The sequence below is a fragment of the Microchirus variegatus genome (assembly GCF_963457635.1).
Source record: "Microchirus variegatus genome assembly, chromosome: 5".
Taxonomy (NCBI): domain Eukaryota; kingdom Metazoa; phylum Chordata; class Actinopteri; order Pleuronectiformes; family Soleidae; genus Microchirus; species Microchirus variegatus.
Genome location: NC_139806.1, coordinates 9,747,473 through 9,773,492, shown reverse-complemented (window position 1 = coordinate 9,773,492; position 26,020 = coordinate 9,747,473). Strand labels below are relative to the sequence as shown.

Genomic DNA, 26,020 nt, shown 5'->3' with positions numbered 1-26,020 from the left:
TTTTAAAATGTTGATAATTAGAATACACAATGTCCATTTGAGATAAATAACACCTGAATAAGAGCTTATTTGCTGCTACAGTCACAAATGCAAATTCATTTCTTATGTCAACGTGAAGTGGCAGCACCGAGCGCTGAGACTTGCTGGGATTTATTTCGTACGAGTCGCAAGTTGCTTCTCGTCTCGTCAAGCCTTTTTTTTTTTTTATTAGAAAAAGTTCAGTTTTATCGACTACGCTTTGGTGGAAAGATGGATCGCCTGCAAAGACAGAAACAGAAAAAAGGTCATCTATCCAATAGTATGAGACCCCAAAATGTCAGGTGTTTTTAATTATCCAGCTGATATTAATAAAAAATATATTATAATTTAAGTATTTCTACTGCAGCTTTATGTATTTCTTTAGGGGGCTTTTATTTGTGTTACTTTTCTACTTCCTGTTTGCATTTCATTCACATATTTATCCCATGACACCAACTGTAATGTAAAACATGAGAAAAGCACTCACAGAGTGCAAACCTACACCAGACCTGTGTCCAGATCAACAGCAATGACAAACACGGCTGAAAACATTGTGCTCTAAATGATAAATAAATCTCTCCTACAGTCAAGTGAATATAAAATAAAGATTGTGTGACGTTAAAACAAACTCATTAAACAGCATTTGTAATTATCAAACACATTTCTTATGTTCCTGTCATGGTTAAGAAGCTCTTCAACCGTAATTAGACTTTAAAATTATTATTGTTATCCATGCATTTTCAGAAACAGAAAGAAATAGTAAAGCACACTATTATTCCTTGATTAAAATGTCAAATTATAGCTATTTACTTGCATTCCTGAACAGTTGTTTTACTGGTTGAATTTTATGCTTGATTGATTTCTGACTCGGATCAAATTTGGGTATTTAAAAAAAGTAAAAAATAAAAGGTGAATTCAGTTTATTTGCCAAATAAATAACAATAACAATGATGATAATGATAATATCTGAAAAAAATTCTGATATTATTGTGCTTTAAATTATTAAATCGAACATTTCTATAGTCATCAGGTGATGTTAAAACAATACCACATTCAAGCCTGTGGTATATAGGTAAACAATTGTCTGCTTCCAAATGTTGAACATCTTGTCCACACAGTTACAAAAGTGACTTCTGTTCCTCTCTGGTTAAGATAATTACTGGTTTGTTCAGTTTAAACTGTGACTTACTTAGAAATGTTGCTCATTTCCGCAGCATGTTCGCCTCTTTGACCGCGGGTTATTCTTAAGCTATAATCTTTGCTGTCGACAAAACGGACACAAGAGTCTCAAAGAAAACTCTCCTCGCGCTTTTCACCAGACTCCCCGACGACACAGTCTCTGGATATTGACCTGAGAAGCGGCGAGGAATCGCTATCTGTCCGCGTCGCGCTGTTATACGATGGCGGCGAGGACGTTAGACTGTCCTCGACGGTCTGTGTAATCTCCGCACGCACAGGCCTGTAATGCTGCATCATGGAGGAGATCAGCCCCTCTGTTTCTGGAGCACTCTCCACGTCCGTCACAGTCTTGTAGTTGATTTGTCTGTAGAGGTAGGACGCATGTTTCACCTGCCGCCGCATTAGATGCCTCCGATAACACCTCTGGATAATGACCGCAGACACTTCCTCCAGTTTGTGGCGGAACGTGGAGGTGATCGGCTCGTGGGAGATCTTGGAGGGGTTCGTCGTCGTGAACTTCTCCTCCATTTGCTGCTTGAGCGCGTCCATCTCGCCCGACTCTCCGAGCACGCGCTTCGTGAAGGCAAACAGGATGTCCAGGCAGTGGATCCTATCCCCGCTGACCATGGGAAGGTCCATGGAGATCAGCTTGATCATGTTGGGCTTGGCGATGCGCAGCGGCTCCGACAAGGTGTCGGCAAAGCTCGGCAACATGGAGAACTCGATGAACTGCGTGGCCTCAGAGTCGAACTTCTCCCAGACCTCGTAGAACATCTCAAAGTCGTCCTCGCTCAGCGGCTCCGTGCTTTCCTCCGTGGCCACGCTGAAGTTCTCCAAAATGATAGCAATGTACATGTTCACCACAATGAGGAAGGAAATGATAATGTAACTGACAAAGAAAGCTACGCCCACGGACGGGCTGCCACAGTTTCCCCGGGTGTTGGTGCCAGTGTTGACGAAGTTTACGTCACACTCGTCGGGGGAGTTGGACATGATCGGACTCAGGAGGTTGTCCCAGCCTGCGGAGGTGCTGATCTGAAAAAGGCAGATCATACTGTTTCCAAAAGTCTCAAAGTTAAACATGTCGTCGATCCCGTCTTGCTTCTTCACGTAGGCGAAGTTTGCCATTCCGAAGATGGCGTAGATGAACATGACAAGGAAGAGCAGGAGGCCGATGTTGAACAGCGCTGGCATGGACATCATTAAGGCAAACAATAACGTTCTTATTCCTTTGGCGGCGCGTATAAGTCGGAGCACACGTCCTATCCTCGCTAGTCTGATGACTCGAAACAGGGTCGGAGACACAAAGTAGGACTCAATGATGTCAGCGAGAACAATGCCTGAAACGAGAGAGGAAAGACTTTAGGTTTGCTTTGCCCCCTAAAACCCACTTCCATACACAGTTTTTAGGGCATAATATTCTGAAACTAATCCATTAGATCTGGTTCCTTGGTAGGAAAACACAACTACTTACTTACCCACGATAGAGAGAATTATCACCACAAAGTCAAAGATGTTCCATGCAACTGTGAAAAAATAGCAACGCAAGGCAAAAATCTTGATCAGGCATTCGGTGGTGAAGAACACGATGAAGACCAGGTTGATCTTGTTGAGGACGGACTCCATGCGCTCCGACTGCTCGTCCGTCTCCACCATCATGGTCACCATGTTGATGATGATGAGCATCATGATCATGATGTCAAAGGCTTGTTTGGACACGAGGTCGAAGAAGAACGCTTGGAGAACGTTCTGGATGTTCGGAAAACAAACAAGGATTCAGGCAGCAAACAGAAAACGTATGAATATGAAGAGGAATACACACGTATTAATATGTTTATAATATTGTATTTTTTTTACCGCAGGCCTTGGTATAGGCTTTTGTGGCGTTTTAGATCCTAACTTCTTCATAGCGTTGTAGTACTTCTTCTGTTCTTCTGTCATGAAGATATCCTGTCCACCTAAGTAAAGCAAAAATGACCACGTTACTTGTGTTTTTCTCCAGTCTCTCTCCAGTGGAGGAGATCTTAATCTCAAGGAATACATGAAGAACGAAAGCTGTAAAATCCGAGGTTGTTAATACTCATCTTTCTTTTCTGCTGATTGAAATTGTCAATGATGACGCCGATGAAGAGATTGAGGGTGAAGAAGGAGCCGAATATGATGAAGATGACAAAGTAAAGGTACATGTAGAGGTTGATTTCTTTAACGGGCTGTTCCTCCACCTGGAAACAAACACTTTCTGTAAGTCCTGACTTCAACATGTTTGTAATAAAACAGTGAGCTACGCGAGTGAAAACATACTTACTCCTCTCGAGTCAACCGCTGCGTACATTATCTCCATCCATCCTTTAAATGTAGCCTGAAACACAACACATCCTTACACTTAATTAGAGACTGTGCACTGCATTTTACAAGGAAACACTGATTTAATCGATTGAAAAACAAATACAATCCATACATAGTGCATTTGGGAGTGGTTAAATTGACTATTTTGGCCTGGACATACTAATTCCTCACATGACGGAAGCACATGAAGAAACCCACCACCTGCAGAAGGGAGAGGTACCCGGTTCCCACATTGTCGAAGTTGACCTTCACTTTGGTCCAGTAGAACTGGGTGCTGTTCATGGCGAGGCACTCGGACTTATTGTTGACCACAGCGACGCTGTGGATGAAGCCGGTTCTGTTCACACACTTGCCGAACTTGCCGGCAAACAGGTTGACTCCCATGATGCTGAAGATGAGCCAGAAGATGAGGCACACGAGCAGCACGTTCATGATGGAGGGGATCGCTCCTATAAGAGCGTTCACGACCACCTGATGGCAAATGAACAATTGAAAATATTTGGAAACCTCTTAAGGAATAATTTTAATGAATTTTTGAAATTCAGGAAATGATCCATTTGCCCTGATGCACTTTGACATTCAGCTGACTTTCTTCTCAAAAACAAAAAGTTTCTCGGAATGACTTGAAATTCACCATCATAATAGTCGGCGTCGCCCTGAACAAGGATCCGTTGAAAATATTTGGAAACCTCTTAAGGAATAGTTTTAATGAATTTTTGAATTTCAGGAAATTATCCATTTGCCTGATGCACTTTGACAGCGAGCTGACTTTCTTCTCAAAAACAAAAAGTATCTCGGAATGACTTTCTTAATTTTGTCCAAATCAGGCTCGACGATCAAGTACTATCCTGTCTTCAGATATAAAAGACGAACAAACTCGAAAGAAAACAAAACCCCTTTGCTGGATAAAATCATGCTAATATTAAAGAATAATAATGGAGAATATGAGAAATGTGATTTCTTACCCTCATGCCTTCAAATCTGGACAAAGCTCTGAGAGGCCTCAGAGCGCGGAGCGTCCTCAGGGATTTGATGGCAGCAAAGTCTGAATATCCAAGTGAATTTGCCACCAGGCTTATCAAGGACACCTGACAAGAGAATTAATATAATGAGGATTATGAAAGGAGTACCACTTTAATTAACATCTGTGTTTAAACCTTTGGGTGGAAAGACAGATTATTCTAATTATGTAAAAGGAAATACATAAATATTGTGGAAAACAGTGGAAAAGCAACATCTCATTCATTAAGCTATGAATTAGTATTTTGTTTTTGCCACATTACTCAAGGAACTGGAAATGCTACAAGGAGGCGAGTCACGGCTCGAGCTGAATTCACTTACGTCCACGATGAGAAAGTCGAGCCAGCACCAGTAGTTGGTGAAATATTTCTTGAAGCCATATGCGGTCCACTTGAGGAGCATCTCCAGCACGAAGATGTAAGAGAAGACTTTGTCGGCGTATTCCAGCACCACCTTCACCACTTTCCTCTTCTCAATGTAGATGTCCTCAAACGCCTGCATGAGTGCAAGACGACACAACGCAAACATCACTGGGACATTTCGACATTGTCTATTTAACCCGCATGAAAACCGTCTGATTAGAAAGCACACCACACTGACGGCAGACTGCCTCACCAGGGCTCCACTGCTGAGTAGGATCATGAAGATGATGAAGGTCTCAAACCAGCTGTGCTCTACGATCTGGTAGCAGGTCTTTCTCAGCCGCCACCAGACTTCGCCCGAACCACGGCTGGAGTCGATGTTGCAACACCGACAGTGGCTCACGCAAACTGAGATAAAGTGAAAAGGAACAGCTTAAAACATACAGGACAGTAACTTAAGTAAAAAAAATGTTGTATTACCTTCTGGGAAGCAGTCCTCCGGCTCCGTGCTCTCCTCAGCCAGCTCTGATGTGTCGTCGAGCTCATCTCCAAGCTTTCTCAGGTCCACCGTGCTTCCGTCGGAGAGGCTGATCTTCTCCTGAGAGATGACAAACATCACTGTTGGTGGCTAACTTACACGATACTCTGCAGCTGTCATCAAAAATAACACAGCTCTGTATTGTGACAGCTCTCACCAAAGTACAATGTTTGGTTAGTGACTCATAGTTAGTGAGTACTGGGTTTAACACATTTAAACGTATTTAACGTTTACCTGCGCCCGTCTGCAAAGGCCGTTTAGTCTCTTCTTTCGTGAAATTAACAATGTTATTAATGTTATGTTGTAAATAAAGGATTTACAAGGATTTTTTCCACCAGTTGTTATATGATATTGTATAACAACTGATGGAAAAAATCCTTCATTTATGCTGGGTTCCATCTGCAACAGTGGCATCTACAGTGAAACCTGCAAATCTCACAAGTGTTATCTTCATTTTGGTACCAAGATAATTGACATAGAGCTTGTCATTTCAGATATATACTCCATTTCGTTTGGGCGTGTCATTTTCGAGCAGGGACTCCAAAAAGAGGGTCAGAGAAGAAGAGGTTAAGTTTTTTTTTTTTTTTTTTTTTCATTTCCATTTGCCCGATGCCTAATTCTGGGATGGTGTGGAGCAAAGCATGGCAGGCAAAGAAGCAGAGAGCGTGCCAGACTGCAGCCTGATCAGCTCAGCTCAGCCCGGCCCTGCCTGACTCTGCCTGATTCAGCTGTTTCAGTTTAATCTCCTCTGCAGGACCCACCTCCACATCTGGCCTGCTGTCCTTTCAAAATAAAGGTGATTCACAATATATAAAAAAAAACATATTTATGATGCAAAATGAGACCACTGGTCTAAATCATATAGTCAGGTGCTAAATGAGCAAAGCATCACCCAATGATGGCATGCAGCCTAATCAGCATTCGCATAGTAAAATGATGAAAACTGACCAGTTAAAGATAATATGTGTCTTCATCAGGCTTTCTAAAAAAAAAAAAAAGGACTATTAATAACTTAGAAATAAAAAAAACATCTGGATTCCCAAGTTAATTTTTTCGACCCAGGGCACTCGTCTCAATCAGAGTTCACCTTGTCTGCTTGACAGATTAACAGCTTATGCATCTGGAAAGTCTCCACATCTGCGTCCACTTCCCAGGCCCACGGCCACCACTGCCTCACCCTGTGTCCCTGCTCTAACATCAAATCACACGGAGCACAGATTCTTGGTGGTTATGTTATTTCACTTAAACCTGTGAGCCAAACAGATGAATCCTTTGACTGAACATTTTCTGGCAACAACGTTTACAAGAGGAAAGAAGGAAACATCGCAAAATGATAATATGGCAAACAACCTTAAAAAGTGAGTGTTCTCCATTGTAAAGTAAAATATAAATTTTTTCTTGAGCAGAGGCAAAAGAACAGACCGATGATGCATATCAATACTGAGTCTGATGGAGACTTAAAAGTCAATATATTGTGTCAGGTGTTAAAATGTGGATTTCTCTTGCCGTGACGTTGTTGAAATGTCTGGTTAAAGAGAGTAAATTAGCGTTTGTAGTATTTGTAATGTAGCCTCTAAAGTAGGGTTCAAGTCAAATGACCTGGGGGTCACATGAGCTTCAAGTTTGGTCAGTAGGGGGCGTTCAAGTAAGTAAAAGTTTAACTGTGTCGGGGAAATCACCTATTCATTTGGGGTGGGCGATCTTAGCTGATATTAGGGGTGGGTGATACTGGAAATTTTGGTATCAATACCGATCCAATACTGAATGACCACAAGGTTTGGCGTCAGTCATCATGTTTCCACACACGACAAACTCACTGGCTTGTTGTCCTCATCCTCGGACGACTCCGAAATCTCCTCCTCTTCGAGGAACTCCACATCTGACTCCCCGGGCGCGATGGGAACGATGACCGTCAGGTTTGGGTTGGTCATGTAGCTGTCCTCCTCTGGGACGACGTACGTCTGTCCATAGCAAACAAAGATCCCGCCGTTGCTTTCCACGTGGTTGCCAATGAGCTTGAGGGCCTGACCGCCGTCTTTGGCTTTCTGCCTTTGGCGCTCGGAGCTGTGGTGACGGAGGTCGGCGACGCTCGCGACGAGCCAGGAGACACCGGCGTGTATGCGGGCGATGGCGATCTGGATGTTATTCAGGTCGCAGTCTTCGTCCGGAGCAGAGAGGTTGTCGGAGCTGAAGGAGCTGAGCAGCAGGGCCAGAAAAAGATTCAGCACCTGTGGACAGACAAATATTACGTTAAACAGTAGGTCTTACGAATAAAGTTTGGCCAGTAAAGTGCTATGAAAACAACCGCTTTGCTCGACACTAGTTTGCGTCACGTATAAAACACGGCAGTTTCTTGCAGTTGAGTAGGTACAACATTAACGGAAAACGACGTGCCCGATAGCAAACCGAGTAGAGTCAAGCCATGCCGAGTCACAGAAGTGTCAAAACAGACAACTTTATTAGAAACAGCTGCATATACTGTACATTCATGTTTCAATCTCCTGAATTCAACTTTAGAACTACGGAAAGGTTCGTCAGCCCTGCTCAGCGTGAGGCTGCCGCCGCCGTCGCCGCTGCTGCTGTAGAGATGTTGTGTATGTTGTGGCTGCAGTTTGCACGAGAGCAAGTACAGATGACAGATGGTTTACATGTCGTCCAGACTTGATCTGTGTCGAAGTCTGTTAATGCTAATCTAAAGGACAGTTAGCATGACGCTGTGACATAACCGTTATGTCAGAGCTTAGTGTGTGTACACTGCTAAGATTAAAGCTGGAAATATTCAACCCTAACGCTGAAACACCAACGTTGTTGTTATAGTAAATAAATCCAACAAAAAAGACCAATAACATCTGGTTTTACAGCAGCAGGACTGTGCATGTGTGCATTTGAAGGTGACATTTCACCTGTTGAAATCCTTCTTTCAACATTCAAACCAAGCTCCTCCACACTTACACACCGTTATCTGTTCCTCCTCAGCCTCTCTCCTCTCCGTATCACCTGCCACCATCCAATATAGGACTCAATACAACACATTTAAAATAACATAATTTGTTTGAGTCCTTGGGTGAATTCCAATTCCTTGCTTAACCCTCAATCTCAAAAATGCGCGCTCCCTCTAGTGCAAGTGCTGTCCCGATTCTCAGGAAAATTAAGTTGAGGGGCAAGCTTAAGGGCTGTATCGCCCTCAATATTGAGATTTTTAGAGACCACCCTTGGGAGCAAGGGCTACCCAGAATGCGTTGCGTGTTTTCACATAACAAAGATGGCGCCGAAAGCAGCGAAACGAGTACGCTACAAATTAAGTATTTTCTTTGTTAATAGAGATATAAAAAATATGAAAACCATTGTATTATCTTAGTTTAGGCCCATATTATGGATTACTGACGTCATTGTTGCATAACATTTATTTTTATTTTACGATCTTTTGTCAATAGCCGGCCGGTGCGGACAAGCGATCGTTCGCTATCGTTTACTTTTCAATAAGCCGTGGTGTGTGGTAACTGTCAGCTGAATATGTCCGTGGTTGTGGTATTTGTATGAGTATCATCTTATAACTAACTGACAACCTAATAACTTGACTGACAAACGGATCATAATAAATAATCGTGACGTAAATGCGTTCTTCTTCTTCTTCTTCTTTTTTTGGAGTTGACAGACTGGACACAGCTTTCGCGTTATTCTGCCCCCTACAGTCTGAAGACGTATCTGCATTTAAGGGGTGTCCCATTTCTAAGTGACAAAATAACCCTCAACACTTGGTTTTGAGGGCCAGTTAAGATTAAGGGTTGAGCTTGAGGGTTAAGATAGGAATTGGCCCTTAGTCTCAATGTCCAAAACAGGCCAAAAAATGGAAACTTCAGTATGTAGTCTCTCCTCTCCGGTGCCAAAAACGCTGATTCTCCAGCTTCCTGCAACAGCGCGAGTGAAATTACCGTAATAACCACATGTTGGTTTTGTCTTGCAAATATCAGCTTTCAGAAACCGCTGGAATTGCCGTAATGCAAAGTGCGCTCAGTGTTAAAGGGTTAACGTTTGTCTGTTTGATTTATTGATTTATTATGACGTGTTGTTCACGTTTGTAGTTCTTATAGCTGGTCATAAATAACACTGACAATATTTAAACATAAACATAAAAAGCACTCACCACCAGGTTCCCTATAACCATGACCAGCATGAAGACCAGGATGCAGAGGGGCTGCCCTGCCACTTCCATGCAGTCCCACATGGTCTCGATCCACTCGCCGCACAGGACCCGGAAGACGATGAGGAAAGAGTGGAAGAAGTCCTTCATGTGCCAGCGAGGCAGCTGACAGTCAACGGCGATCTTACACACACAGTCCTGATAGTTTTTGCCAAACAGCTGCATTCCCACCACGGCAAAAATAAAGACGATGATGGCCAGCACCAGCGTCAGATTTCCCAGGGCCCCCACGGAGTTACCAATGATCTTGATGAGAGTGTTGAGAGTCGGCCAGGACTTTGCCAGTTTGAACACACGCAGCTGATGAAAAGAAGAAGAATTTGCATGTCGCAGATGGTTCACTGTACATCATTTTTGGGAAACACTGGTAAAAAAGACTATAACGTTTACAAAAAGTAAATCTAGTTGGTAGATTTCATTTACCAGTCTAAAGGACCGCAGAACAGACAGACCGTCCACATTAGAAAGACCCAACTCCATCAAACTGAGGCAAACGATGATGCCGTCAAAGATGTTCCAGCCCTGCTGGAAGTAGTAGTAAGGATCCAGAGCAATCAGCTTCAGCACCATCTCCGCTGTGAATATCCCCGTGAACACCTGAAAATAAAACAGAAGCAGAAACAATCGCGGTCTATACTTGCAATGCAAGCGTTCTGCACTGTTGTGAGCATTTATACTCGTGTGCTGATGTGTCTATGTTGCCATAGAAGTTGTCCTGTGTGTGCTTTAAATAACTGGACGGAAAGCAAATTATTTATGTCAAACATCACACATACAGGATTGGTAAAAGTCAAAACAAGACCAAAATAGTTGCAAAAGTTGATCCCTTGTTCAATGCCTGAAAACAGAGACTCATTTGCATCTTAAAGGTGCATTATGGCCATAACATCCTCCTAATATGTCACAGAGACTCAGTAATAATGTTCATATAACAAACTGAACTCACCAACAACAACAGTACAGACAAAATATTTACATAAAAAAATGTATTTTGCAGACTGCAAATCATGTTTATGTTTTGAAATCATGTTTTGGCGTGTGGCGCCACCTACCACCGTCTACCAATCATTGCAGTCAGTAGAGTCTCAGCTGCCGAGCAACCACGGGTTGCCAGCTACGTCAGAAAACAAAACCTAAAAGACCTCGGTATTTTGAATTTGAATGTAGTAACTGTTTTTGGCCACATTCTTAGATATGGCACCAAAATAAAGCAGAACCAGAAGTATTATCACAGAAGAGCCTCAGCATCACTGGCTATAAAAACAAAGAAATCTTTATCTGAATGAGAGTCGTTTCCTCTTGACTTGGTCTCCACTGCTCGTCTACCACCTACCAGCACTTAGTGTGAGTGTGATAACTGCTCAATATCTGCCTTTTCCCTGTCATTAAAACCCCCCTCTTACCAGATTGCCCACTGAGAGCATGGTGTCGAACTCCTCGGTCATGGGATAGTGCTCCAAAGCCATGAAGAGGGTGTTCAGCACAATGCATATAGTGATGCCTAGATCCAGGAAAGGATCCATCACCATGATCTTCACCCACGCCTTCATCGTCCGCCACCAGGGGCAGCACTCCCATATCAGGTACTTCTTGGCAAATGTGTACCAGCAGGGATGGCACTTCTGCCTCGACTCCTGCAGCTCTACAAAGACACACCAAGGTCAGACTGTCTGTCTGTCTGTTTGTTTGTTGATTTATCTTGCCATTAGACAACCCTAAATCCTTTGCTCACGATTAATAAACTAAATTAAACCGATTTTCTCTATGTGCACTACCGTTTAAAAGTTTGGGGTCACTTAGAAATGTCCTTATTTTTTGAAGGAAAAGCACTTCTTTCCAATGAATATAACATTAAATTAATCAGAAATACACCCTATACATAGCTGCAAACGTCTGATTTTTAATGGAATATGTACATAAGTGTATAGAGGCCCATTTCCAGCAATCATCTCTCCAGTGTTCTAATGGTACATTGTGTTTTCTAATCGTGTTAGAAGGCTATTGGATGATTAGAAAACCCTTGTGCAATGATGTTAGCACAGCTGAAAACAGTTTTGCTGGTTCTTTGACGAGAATAAAAATCATTATTTCTCATCTTGTCAATGTCTTGACTCTGTTTTCTATTCATTCTGCAACTCTTTTGATGAATAAAAGTGTGACTTGCACTGGAAAAAGCAAAAATATTGTATAGGTGACCCCAAACGGGTGGTAGGGATGCTGCTAGGGTGGATTTGGAACCTGAAACCATCAGTTTGTGGTTCATATTTAATACACAGATATTGGAGTTTGAGAAAGTAAAGTACACCTTTTCCTATACCTGTTTATTTCTTAAATAATGAGGAGAACTCACCGTCCATGGCATCACTGAAGAAACTGACAGAGCTCAGTCCTCTCCTCCTGTGCAGGGGAGAAGACTGTGGGAGAGGTCTGGGAACTGAGTCCTCTGCATTGATGGACTTCTGGTAGACAGACGACATCGAGGGATTTTAGTGACGTTGTTAAAGTAAATAGAATGCAGGATTATGCAGTTACACTCACTGTGTCCTCTCTGATCCTCTCCATGCTGTGAGCAGGCATGGAGGTGGCAGCATGAAGGCCGACAGAGGTGACACCGTTCTGGTCTAGGGAACTGTTGAGACGGCCGTTGACGGCGAGGCTGGGTGGGAAGATTTGAGAACAGTGACTCATCATGCTGCCCGTCCTCCTCTTCCAGTGTGTTGCTGTCGAACTGGCTCGACTCCTGAAGGCGTCTCCGTGGACGCTGCACTCGTCGTCGCCGAACTCGGCCTCCGAGTTGCGTCGCGTCCGGAGAGAGCTGAAGATGCTGATCTGGCTTCCTCGCCTGGTGCTGAGCGGGTGAGACGAGAGCGTGGCCAGCAGAGGGTGGACAGGCAGTGGAGAGAGAGGAGGCTGGAAAGACACAAGAGGATGGATGAGCTCCAAAGACCTAGAACATCAGAACACCAGTCCATTGGCTACGACATACCAGCGGCTCGTCCATTTGGTCAAACTTCTCGTCTGCAGCTTCCTCTTCCATCTCCTCCGACAACATCCTGTGAGATCTTCTCCTCCCAAAGCTGTTTCGATGTGTACTTCCCGTCCTCACACAGAGTGGAGACAGCTCTGGGGATAACACAGAGTCTTTCTCCTGGACTTGTCTCTTCGCCGCGAGCTATAAACAGAAAATAAATAGATATTTGTTTCATTTGTCCCAAGTTTAAAGCACACATGTTGATACCTGTGGTCGGCGTGCTCTGCACCTACTCGTTGCTCCTGTCGAAGGTGCTCCATAGCCAGCTGGAACTCTTTCTCTTTCTGCCAGGCCTCGGCTATGGTGGCCTGGTTCTGCTCCTCATAGGCCATTGCCACTACAGCCAGAATGAGGTTGACCAGGTAGAAGGAGCCCAGGAAGATGACCAGCACAAAGAAAACCATGTAGGTTTTCCCAGCCGAGCGCAGAGTCTGAGGAAGCAGATATGAAGTCAGCGAAGTCAACTGGTCAGGTTTGAGGACAGACGGTCTAAAATTCTAAGCTTCAAGTTTTGCTCTGTTAAAGGTGCAGTGTGGAGGACTTGGTAACATCTAATGGTAAAGGATTCTTCTGCTCATTCCTCCCTTTCCCAAGCATGTTAGGAAACCTCTGTGGCCTTAAAATACCAGAGAGGATGTTTTTCTTCATTTGCATCACGGCAATAAATGAAAGTGGTTTAATATTTCGTCCAACTTAAATTAAGTAATTTGTAGATGAAGAATTCTATCCTATCCTATGAAGTCTATCTTTGGATCCACATAATTGCAGCAGGTAAAACAGCAGGTAACTACTGTATATAAAATCCTTAAAGGTGCCATATGTAAGAATGTGGCCAAAAACGGTAACTACATTCAAATTCAAAATACCGAGGTCTTTAAGGTTTCGTTTTCTGACATAACTGGCAACCCGTGGTTGCTTGGCAGCTGAGACTCTACTGACTGCAATGATTGGTAGACAGCGGTAGGTGGCGCCACATGCCAAATCATGATTTCAAAACATAAACATGATTTGCAGTCTGCAAAATATTTTTTTAAATGCAAATATTTTGTCTGTACTGTTGTTGTTGGTGAGTTCAGTTTGTTATATAAACATTATTCCTGAGTCTCTGTGACATATTAGGAGGATTTTATGGCCAGTTGCTTTAGATTTATTACATACTGTACCTTTAAAAATTTTCAATATTTATTTCAAAGGGATAAAAACAGTAATGAAATGTCAACAGTTTTCTTTTTCTACTTTTTAGATTTCATAATTGCAGCAAACGGTCAAATTACAGGATTACGTTATTTGGGTGGAGAAAGGACAAAAGTGTCTCTTTTAATACTAAAGGTTGCAGACCCCTGGCCTATATAAACACTTAACCCTAACCCTATGGTGAGTATATTCAATTTCCGCCACTAAACCATCCTTAATATTACACACTGGACCTTTGTTTAAACCCATCTTCACGCTGAAATACATGATAGTGCCTTAAAATGTACAATTTAGTGGCTACATATCAAAGCGAAAGCATCAGAGATACAGCAGATTAAAACACAGATTCAGATTTTGCACCTGATGGAACAGTTTTTCCCAGTAGTCTTGTGTCATGAGTCGGAAAAGGCCCAAAAAGGCCCAGCCAAAGGAATCAAAACTGGTGTAGCCATAGTTTGGGTTTCTTCCTATTTTTAGGCAGTCAAATCCATCTGGACACTTCCTGTAATGTACAAAGAATAATAATTTTTAAAAAAGCAGGTGACGGATAAGTGAAAGTGAGGACTGGTCAACAAAGTTTGTGCACAAGTGAGTCAAAAGCAGGGGGGGGGGGGGGAAACAGATATAGTGGAGCTGTGGTATCTACATGGAGCACCGTTGGCTTTGACTCCACAGAGGAGGGAAGTGGATGAGTCAGTAAGTACCGACGATGCTGCTATCATCACCATTATTTCAACTGAAGAGGGCACTTAACATTCATTCCAGGCAGGAGCACTGAAACGCACCAGAGCAAAAAGGGATTACACTGAGAGCCAGATGAATATCAAACTGCAGTTTTCCAGCGCTCTGGTCTTCATTGTCGACATAGTGGCATTACTGCGAATATTTAAGTCCAGCAGCTGAGAACACGTGGGCTGCCATGTCAGTGTGTGTGTGTGTGCAGAATAATTTCATAATGGCTAGGAAACAGCTGGGTGTGGGTGAACGCCGCAGCGAGAACAGCTGCAGAACTCGCCGGACGGCCAGCTGAGCGGTAATGCTCGGTAATAATATCCAGCAGTGAGGACGGAGGAGGAGGAGGAGGAGGCTGCGTGAGGCTGTGTCTGCCTTCCCCTCCATCACACACACACACACACCAGAGCCTTCTGTTAATCAGACTCAACACGACACAACAGACAAACATAGTAGCTGCAGATAGAGAGAAAGTGCCGTCCTGAAGGACCACACAGTGCTCTGTCCCTGGTATCTGTCACTGCACAAAATGATACGTCGACTAATTTTAACTTAGTCCAGTCATCGTGCTACTTTGAATGGATTAAGTTAAGTGCAAAAATCATTAAATTGAAATAAATTGCACTAATATACACCAAATTAGTGTTAAATCATACCTCTTTGCATTGGGTTTTAGCACTTTGTATCTTTATATCAATATGATTTATGGGTTGTTTTATGATTCTGTTTATGATTAAAATTGTGATGTTTTTGTATCGCATGTATGGCTGCTGATTGTCTGTTTTGTCCAGGACAAACTTGAAAAAGAGATTTTTAATCTAAATTTTTCCTGGTTTAAATGAATAAATTAATGAACTCAATGTTAAAGGTGCAATACGTAAGAATGTGGCCAAAAACGGTTACTAAATTCAAATTCAAAATACCGAGGTCTTTTAGGTTTCGTTTTCTGATGTAACTGGCAACCCGTGGTTGCTCGGCAGCTGAGACTCTACTGACTGCAATGATTGGTAGACGGCGGTAGGTGGCGCCACATGCCAAAACATGATTTGCAGTCTGTAAAAATTTTTTGTTAATACAAATATTTTGGCTGTACTGTTGTTGTTGGTGGGTTCAGTTTGTTATATGAATATTATTCCTGAGTCTCTGTGACATGTTAGGAGCATTTATGGCCAGTTGCTTTAGATTTATTACATAACGCACCTTTACTTTTCATGCCACAATCTGATGGAAAGTAAAAATCATTTGCCAAAGCATTCAATTAAAGAAAACTACAACTTTATCAATGATTCCTCCGTTGAACTTTTTTTTTTTTTTTCACAGCTGTGAAACGCTGTTGTAAAAACAAACTACCTGTTGGGCTAATGCCACACAGGTTTCCATGGTAACTGCCCTGGAGACTGCACTTGCATGGATTTACCCCGAGTTAAGAGTCCTCAAGGAGAGCTGCTGTGCCATATGTACTCGCCCTGGGATTTGCTCTGCCTCCACGGAGCTGAGACAACATCCACAGACAACATCGAGCGCCGACGACCCGGGGGCAGAGCGACGGCCACAATATGTGGTCAAACAAGTGCTTTCGTTTCGTTTATGCTTCGCTGTGTCAGGAGCTCGGGATTAGTGTTAATTCAGTTACTCCACATACTTAAAAAATTGTCTCATAACAATTAATGTAACTGACAACAATGAGTGCGCATCAAGCAAAAAGGCAATATGTAGTCAGTGGGTGAATACACTGTAATTAAAAAACAAAGGGTATGACGTTTGATTTAAGATTAAAGGAAAATTAATGATGAAAAATGTTGATTCTCTCTGGGGAAAAAATGTGACTCCAAACACAAAGATGTGAGCCAGGCAAACCCAGAAGGCCTCTCACTCTCAGGAGATGTGACCAACGGACGTAGATTTAAACACCTCTGTACGCAATTGGACAACCCTACAACCAACCAATCACCCCAATGATCCGAATGACAGATGCAGAGTGACGGTAAAAAAAAAAACGTGTCAACAGACGTGTTTGTTTGTAGTTTTCTATATAGGAGCGATGTATCTAGTAACGGCGTCTAACGACTTTTCCCCCGGGGGAACTCTAGGAGCAAGTCACTTAAAATGAAAGCAACGTTAGAATCGACAGACGTACACGAAAGCCGCTCAACGTCGCCAAATCCAAATAAAAGTGTTTGTTTGGATATCTATCTATCTATCTATCTATCTATCTATCTATCTATCTATCTGTCTATCTGTCTGTCTGTCTGTCTGTCTGTCTGTCTGTCTGTCTGTCTGTCTGTCTGTCTGTCTGTCTGTCTGTCTGTCTGTCTATCTATCTATCTATCTATCTATCTATCTATCTATCTATCTATCTATCTATCTATCTATCTATAGTTGTGTCTGTGTGTCTGTGACGGGCATATCTCGCTGACCGCTAGTCAGATCGCGGTAAGATTTTGGATATGGGTTAAGCGCGGCCCGATGGTGCGCATCCTTGATTTCCGATTTCTGACGCTGCACCACGCAGGTGCACCGTCAGGATTGTCAGAGTGTCAACAACGGGTAGGCAGGAGCAAGGAGGTGGGAGAGAAGAGGCTGTCGTCACGGTGGGTGAGACATTTTCACGCGTTCAACGCAGAATATGGTACTGAAACGAACCCTAACCCACATATTTATTTAGGATTAGCACGCTATTATTTTGCGGCTAACTTGGCGAACCTGTTTCCAAACGTAAGCTAGTGAGGCTACGATTAGCGTTAGCGTAGCTAGATTTTGTGACTGTCAGCCATGATGGAATCTCTTTACAAGGCACATTTGATTTGCGTTGTGCCTAATGAGGTTGCACAGTGTTTGTCTTATGTTAGCCTTCATTATCATGCATTACCATAACTGAAAAATCTTCTTCAGCTCCCACTATAGGAATACATACTTCCTACGGGCACTGCACTAGTAGTCAAAGAGTTTGAGACCCCTGCTTTTACGGCATCCATAACAACGTATGAAATGAAACCAAACACTGACTATGGTGTCCGATAGCGCAGTGATCACATATTTGTATTCCACGTTTCTCTTTGCTAGTCTCGTAGCGGTCCTTTCCTGGTCATCTGTCAATCTCAACAAAGTGTTTTCCTTGCGTCCTGGACAGACGTGCAGAAGTGATGGCCTTCCATGCTCACGACAGCCAAGGGGTAAAAGTCGAACGTGTCTAAACAATCACTCATAATCCTCGATGTACAGTGGCGATACGACGTGAAGGGATAAGCGTTCGCCGGAACTCCGCAGACGGCGTGATGAGAAACAGCTGGAACCATTGAGCAAATCATGGATCACAAACTTGTAACCAGTGAAGCTGGAGATATCTTTTGAAAATGTACATGCACATGTGTTGTGTGTGTTCTTGAGTGTCACTTTGTGTGTGTGTGTGTGTGTGTGTGTGTGTGTGTGTGTGTGTGTGTGTGTGTGTGGTCATAATGTATCCAAAGCTTTAATTTGGAAATCTACTCAGGGATTACTTGTTGGAATACACTCAAAAGATTAAGCATCCTGTGTATTTTATGTCCTCCGTCCTGACCTGCTTAATATCTTGACCTTTGGCGTCTAAAAAGTCGCAGAATTTCAAAGTTCTGGCGCATTTTCTAGACAAAAACATACGCTTTGGTCGTAGGGGGCAGCGGTTTCAGCCAAGACCTAAAGCTGTGTCTCTCTGTCTACTGCAGTGTAAAATGTCAGTTTTCTATCAGTTTTACCTTATTCCAATGCAAAAATATGGTCTCAGAGACGCCTAAAATGTCTCCTATTAAAAGATTTAAAGCTACAGTGGTAGGGTCTCCCTGGAAAATAAGAAGAGGAAATGTCTAGTTTAGATCAAATTGACAACAGACCTTTGTTTATATTGCGATGTTATGCATTACAGTATTGTACCGTTGACTTAACTTGATTGATAAATCAATACAGGATCTCCTCTCGACAAACAATACGCTTGTAGTATACAAATCCACAGTGATCTGGCCTGCCCTGTTTAACCTAATCATGTCACAGAGCTTTTGAGATGATGAAATCTCTAAAGACCTCCCTCCCTCCCTCCCTCCCTCCAGCTGACAACTCCATGTTTCTCAGCAGAGGGTTCCAGTTCCAGCGGGTGATTATCCACACCACATGTTGTCTTGTATTCACCCTCTCTGTCTTTCTCTCTCTATCACGCTACACCCCTCCCTCAGATAGGTCAAATATTTTAAATATACGAAGCTTTTATTGTGTATTGTGCGGTTGTTGCTGTTCAGTGAAAACCTTCTGCATCGAAGCCTGCTGATGCATGAGATCAAAAGCCATTAAACATTTTTGATATTATGTAATAGCACACAGAAGCTTAACAAGCAGTAAGCAGGACGCTCACTCACCCGGCGTCACTTCCAAATCCACATATTAAGGCATCCTTTGCGCCTTCGATTTTGTAGAAATTATCTACGACAACAACAAAAGAAGAAAAGAACATTTCAAGAATGTTTTTTTAAACTTCACTGCCTAACGCTGCTGGGGCGGATGTATGTGTTTTTGGGGCTGACCTTCACTGCTGACGAAGTCTGCTCTGGAGCTCCACGTCACGTTGTTGCAGACAAAGGAGGCGTTGGCGCTGTAGGTGGAGTTGATGCAGTGCGCGAGACTGCGGACGCACTTCTGACGCAGGATCCCCATGAAGAGCTGCAGGCCGATGAGGGCGAACACGCTGAGGCAGAAGACGGTTAAGATCATCACATCGGCCAGCTTCCTCACAGACTGGATCAGGGCGCCAACAATGGTCTTCAGACCTTGAAGGAGCACACGGGGACAATATATTTGAGCGTCTGAGCTGACTGGTGAATTTAGCTTTACTGTTTGGGGACGTGGGATGACATCTCACCTGGGATCACGGAGATGGTTTTCAGGGCTCGCAGTACTCTGAAGGTTCTCAACGCAGAGACGTTTCCAAGATCCACAAATTCGGTTACATATCTGTACATTTGTGTGGAGGAAAAAAAAAAAAAGGTTATTAGGCGGTTTCATTCAGTCGTTGTTAAGAAAGTCAGAAAAGCTTAGGTGTGTAAAATGTAAAGCTATCATAGAATGTGTCAGTGGGTTTATTATAGTGAGAAACAGTTGCCTATTTACTGTACATACTCAGGAAATGCTGCTGTCAAATAATGAATTAATATATTTCAGGTATTGTTTTGGTAATTTCTTAGGAGGCTATTGTCAGTTTAAATGTGTTTTTTCAACCAAAAATGATGTCAAATCGACTCCTGCGTGTATGCAAATCTGTGTGAAACAAAGATGGTTTCTCGTCTGTAGAATGTAATGTGTAGGTCAGGACAATATTTAATCTAAAATATGGTATTTTTGGCTTGAATAAATATTGCGGCTCATGTGGTTTGAAAATTGCGATAAGCAATATTGCGATTTTAATTAAAAAATGTATTAATAGCTCAGCCCTACTCAAAATAAATGAAGATAAGGGGTGTTAAAGATCACCATTATAACAAGACTGAATCTTCTACCATTGAACAATGGCTTGGGATTGGAAGAGAAATATTCTGTATGGAGAAAATGACTGACCAGCTTCGACTGAAGGAAGGAAGATGTTTCTATTACGAAATGGGGAAAAAATGGATGCTGTAGGATATAAAGAAAGATATGTGAACTGTAAACTGTATAAATCTGATTTTGTAGAATATGGATACCTGCAGCCATGACTGTTGATGCTTGTTTTGCCGTATATGTCTTGTATATATATATATATGGAAAAAATGTCATAAACATAACAGTGTAAAATCATTATAAACCATTATAAGCACCTTTATACGCAAAATAAATACTGATGATAGACTGAATAGCACATAGTTTGGTTGGAGAAAATAGCAGATGAGTTAGTTGGCTGACCCACACTTCAATAACACAATAATCTTAAAGGTGCCATATGTAAGAATGTGGCCAAAAATGGTTACTACATTCAAATTCAAAATACAGGTCTTTTAGGTTTCGTTTTCTGACATAACTGGCAACCCGTGGTTGCTCGGCAGCTGAGACTCTACTGACTGCAATGATTGGTAGATGGCGGTAGGTGGCGCCACATGCCAAAACATGATTTGCAGTCTGCAAAATATTTTTTTTAATGCAAATATTTTAGCTGTACTGTTGTTGTTGGTGAGTTCAGTTTGTTATGTGAACATTATGCCTGAGTCTCTTTGACATATTAGGAGGATTTTATGGCCAGTTGCTTTAGATTTATTACATAATGCACCTTTAAGTAAACCCAGCGTACACAAGTGATTTTGTCTCAATGTTACCAAACAAAGCCACTGTCACACCAGGATGACCTCAGGAGCCAGAGGTCACCTGCCTAATCTTCTACCTGCATCAATCATGACAGACATGCTCTCTGACCTCTACATCAGGCTTATCATTCAGTGTGACATTACCGATACATATGAAGAGAGGGGATCCTTTAGCTCCACATATACAGCCACAGACAATGAAAGAGTAATAAACGCCAGGCGAGAGTCATCGTCCGTACAGTCGAAGGTCGTTTACTCACGCCATGACAATAACGGTGAAGTCCAGCCAATTCCATGGGTCTCTCAGGAAGGTGAAGGGCAACAGACAGAATCCTCTGGCTAAGATTTTGGTCGCCGACTCGAAAGTGTAAATGGCAGTGAACGTAGACCTGGAGGTCATAGAATGTAAAATGCAACAGGTTAATGGGAACGGAACGCACATTTAGTGGATGCCACAAAAAAAATGTGTTGTGAATGATGATTTACAATAAACAATGACAGAATAATACAGAATGAGAACACTAAAGAACAGTATCTCAGCTTAGCTTTAAATAACATGCCTCTCAATAACAAAATCTGCCATCACCTCTGCCTCACAATGGAGTTCCCTAAGCAAACAGTCGAGAACAGCTATTTAAAGATCCACAGTGTAACATTTAGGAGGCAGGAATTGAATATACTACGCACACAAGTTTGTATAACTTTAAAATATATTTTATAGCCTCAAAATAAGCCTTTTACATATACTCAATGCAATGGGCCTTGCTTTACGGAGGCATCTACGGCAGCCCGAATGGACAAATTAGCCACTGTGTGCATTTTGCATTTTCAAGCAGACAAATATGAAAACATCCACATCCTTCCTAATATATATATTTTTTTAAAAGTCACTCTAGTTCCCTGCCAGACTTGGGAAAGGGAGGCGTGAACAGAAGAGACATCTATGGGTTGCAATCTGCAGTCTCACAAATGGATGTGACTAATTCTTACACACTTGCACGTAAACACCTGTATATTGTATTTGTGTATTGTGTGTAATAAATGTAAAGAAAACTGACTAATTGGCATCATAAGGCGCGATGTTCCAGAGATGATCTCGACTGTGCATTTTCCCTGTGTCAAGTCTTAATGCTATAAGCTCAGCCACTCAGGTATCGTGGCTGTAATCTTAAAACTTGATGCACAGATCAGCATCGCTTTGAGATTTTAATCCACGCTTTTATCACAATTTGTTTAGATTACTGTAACGCGCTCTATGTTGGGCTCAGCCACACAACCATCACTCGCTCGACTACAGTTGGTTCAAAAATGCAGCTGCTTGGGTTTTAACTGGAACGAAACAAACGAGAGGACATTACTCCCATTTTGGCATCACTCCATTGGCTCCGGGGTTAATTTTTCGGATTGATTTCAGGTCTGCAGATCGGCTGTTAGTCGTCCATAAGATAAAGAGGAAGCTTAAAGGTGACCATGCACTTTCTCTTTGGCATTCTACTCACTTTGAGCCTTTACTATTTTTTAATTTTTACTTTTGACTGTGTACAGCACATTGGCCAACTCTTTTGTATGTGTAAGTGCTTTATGAATAAAGTTGGATTATACTACAGTTTACATACCGGAGAGTGTTTTTTAATCACTTAATCCTAGTAATTGCAATAAAAGCCAACTGTTTCTAGTAAAAAGTTAATTAAAAAAAAGAACAAAAAAAAACTGCAAATGGTAAATGAACGAGCATGAGAGCATGCTACGAGATAAAAAATTAATTTGACCCACTGATCACGATGACAACCACATCTTTCATATCATGCACAGCAAAGTATTTCTAATAACTCTTCAGGTAATTATCATTCTTTAAAAAAAAAAAAAAAAAAAAAAAATGCATATCCATGCATATGGAACATTTTGGGTTTAGTATCTAACATGCACGCATTATATATTACTTACATGTGAAGTGACTGTCCAGTCATGACTGGTAAAGCAACAAACCCCAGCAAAGTTTTCACACACAGATTAGAACACACAGATAACTATTTATGTCCCAGCAAACTCTACAGCAGTGATCCCCAAACAGGGGGGAATAATACAACTTCAATGTAGTGTCTGTTATTTTTATCGTGTGCGGGAGAAGGAGTGCATGAGTGGAGGTCTGGATATGGGATTGTGAAGTTTGGGAACCACTGCTCGACGGGATTAAACAACATCTATGCTTACTGCTCAGTATGTACTTACTCCAGGTATTTGGTCCACGGTGCCGGATCAGACATGGCCATGAAGAAACAGTTGGTCAATATAGTGAACATTATGAACAGGCTAAACAATGTGGAGAAGGCGCTAAGGAAAGTGTCTTGTGAAATTGAGACAGAAATGCAACAAACACAGTCAGCGTGTCCCATAATCCTATGGAATACATCTATTAGGATAAGCCATCTCAGTGGTATTACAACGACAGGATATGCAGATTATAGATAACGATATCACTCTCTCACTACATCACTAACTTTGAGAGATTAAGTCAGTCAAAATTTTTTATTTAGTTTCTCCTTCAACAGGTCATGTAATATAGTGTAAACGCGTACTTTTTGCAGTTATTGTATGACATAACGATCCAGAGGAAAGGTTCCCCCTCCTGCATGTGAAGCGTGAGTCAGCTGTTGGAGAACCACATGACGCGAAAATCTCCTTGCTCTTATTTCATTTAAGAGATTAAAAGCAGGATATTAGAGGATTTGTTTTTGCGATTACAGAGATGACCATTACAAGGCCGTATCAAAACTGGGACTATGGAATATTCCAATAGAAAACTATAGGGAGGGGGGGGGAGCACTAAATATTCTAAATAAGCTTAGCAAAGAGCGCACTGATCAACCTAAACAATCCATTAACCAACACAAGAAATACACATGGACTGTGGCCTCCAAAAGGATATGAATGGACTAAAATCTTTATGGAGATTGATCTGATGCAGTGTAATGGACTAAAGATGTAAAGTGCAGATGTGGCACTGAATCTGAAGATGACCTTCCCTTTGTTAAGTACGATAAAAGTCTGCGGAAGAAAGAGAAAAAAACAGAAATGAGTGTCCACAATTTATAAATGACGTGGTTGCAGATACAAATTACTTTTTCTGCCTCCAAGAAATCAATGAGTGCACACGCTGAGATAATAGAGGCAACTCCAAAGTAAGCTCAACCTTTACCCAACAGATGTGGTAATTATTTAAATATGTTCCCTTCTGTGGATAATCCTCCCATCCCAGCAGCACATCACATGCCAAAACAAAGACACCCTGAGACGACCTTTTTCATCTCACCGTAAGCAGACCATTAGTGGGCGGCAGACTGATCTACCAGCAAGTTATTATAGCTAATCCAATTTCTGCATCCACGAGAGATGTAAAGAAATGCAGCCCAGTCTCTCAGTGAACTCAGTCAAAACATGAGCTTAATCTGCCAAATCCTGATCAGCTTTTGTTCGTGGCAACACAAAGGTCATTGGACCATTTTTTCCCCTCCGCCAGGAGGTATATGTTTTTGCCGGAGTTTGTTTGTCTGTCTGTCTCTCTGTTAGCAACATAACACGAAAAGTCGCTCCCGGATTTGGATGACATTTTGGACACAGGAAATGTCCGCAATGGGACCAGGACCAAGTGATTCAAATGTTGGGCCTGATTCGTAGACGCTATCACTATTTTTATCACTATTTTGTGGGGGGGCTGAGCTACCTTGGTGGAGGTCTGCGCTCTCCGAGTGCTTTTCTAGTTTACATGTAAAATAATGCGCCACCTTTCAACTTTCCAACCGTCAGTGTTTGAGCCAATCAAAACACCTCATGCAAACGTACCAATCAGATCACATTCATGTATCAAGCTAAAAAACCTTCATGGCTCAAACAGAGCTCTTGGATAATGTCCACCTCTCAAACACATGCACAAAGACAGAAATGCTCACCCTCTGTTTCTTGTAATAAAATGGATCAATGTCTTCCAGTGGCACACCAATAAGCTCTGGAGGGATGTCGCCATAGATGCGCGGCAGCTGCTTGCCCGCCCCCAGATCGACCCGAGGTTTGGGTGGCTCTGCGTTATTGTGAGGCTCCTGGAAAACCTTGGTGTTCTTGGCCTGCTCCTCCGAAACCCGCTGCTCCATGGCAGCCAAAGATTCACGAGTGAACCGCCGCAAGCTTTCGGGACCCGTTGGTAACAGCATGGCTGCCATCTTTTCATCCTGCTTCCCTTTGTGCTCGAATTTACTTACAGCTGCAGGAGCAAAGGCGCGAGGAAAAAGGGGTGAGACGGAGAGATGGAAGACGGAGAAAGATACAAAAGTTACACAACACATCAAATATAATCATACAATTTCAAACCCCTTAGTTTCGCAGAGTGTTTTTCAAAAATACAACAGCATTGTTCCTTGATTATTTGAATATTCTAAGCTCTAGCTCATGAGAGCTAGTGACAGTAATGCAGGGTTCATAGCGTGTTGAGCTTAAAGAAGCAGCTGTAAGATAACTCACAAATGAAGTCCATGAAGTCCCTCAAAACATACATTTCATTCACACATTGATAAAGAGAATCTAATTTATATATATATATATATATGCCAGATTGTCCGGAGCAACTTGGGGTTAAGTGTTTCGTCGTGGTCGGCATTATTACATTACAGGTGAAAGACGACCCGCTCCACCGCTGATCCACTGCCTCCCCAACGAAGACAAACACTTTTCTGTTACCCAACCATCTCTGTCAAACTAGGACAGCCATAGCCCTGAGTCAGGGATTAGGTCTGTAGCTCTGATCAGGAGTTTTCACGAGCAATGATTTAGCAGCAGTGATCACTCTGGGGCAATGAAAGAAACTGTGGAGCCTCAATGTCAGTCTGCAAAAAAAAAAAAAAACAACTCGATAGAAAACCCAAATGCCAAAATGTCTCCCTATCTCCATTTGGAGGTTCTCTAAAGCCTAAAAGAAACAAAACGTGAGCGACCACAGACACAACAAGTTAAAAACAACAAGGAAAAGTTAGCATGAATTGTTTGTGACTATTCCCAACCAAACTCTAGTTTGCAGCTTGGAGATTTTTTTTTCTTCAATGTATTCACAATGGAATA

The 26,020-nt window shown here is 42.2% G+C and overlaps 1 protein-coding gene across 1 annotated transcript; it reads right to left on the bottom strand.

Moving 5' to 3' along the window:
• Positions 1-1,305: 1,305 nt before the first annotated feature.
• LOC310926761 (sodium channel protein type 5 subunit alpha-like) lies at positions 1,306-25,128 on the bottom strand (the record flags this gene model as incomplete). The annotated part of the gene is made up of 26 exons (XM_083888949.1): positions 1,306-2,537; positions 2,676-2,946; positions 3,055-3,155; positions 3,278-3,419; positions 3,503-3,556; positions 3,742-4,014; positions 4,509-4,631; positions 4,885-5,058; positions 5,179-5,333; positions 5,406-5,523; positions 7,281-7,691; positions 9,608-9,964; positions 10,088-10,261; positions 11,068-11,306; positions 12,015-12,123; positions 12,203-12,574; positions 12,651-12,836; positions 12,929-13,126; positions 14,250-14,391; positions 19,004-19,067; positions 19,169-19,411; positions 19,504-19,595; positions 21,175-21,303; positions 23,144-23,245; positions 23,841-23,959; positions 24,862-25,128. The coding sequence occupies 26 exons, from the start codon at positions 25,126-25,128 to the stop codon at positions 1,306-1,308; spliced, it is 5,847 nt and encodes a 1,948-aa protein (XP_083745075.1).
• Positions 25,129-26,020: the final 892 nt, after the last annotated feature.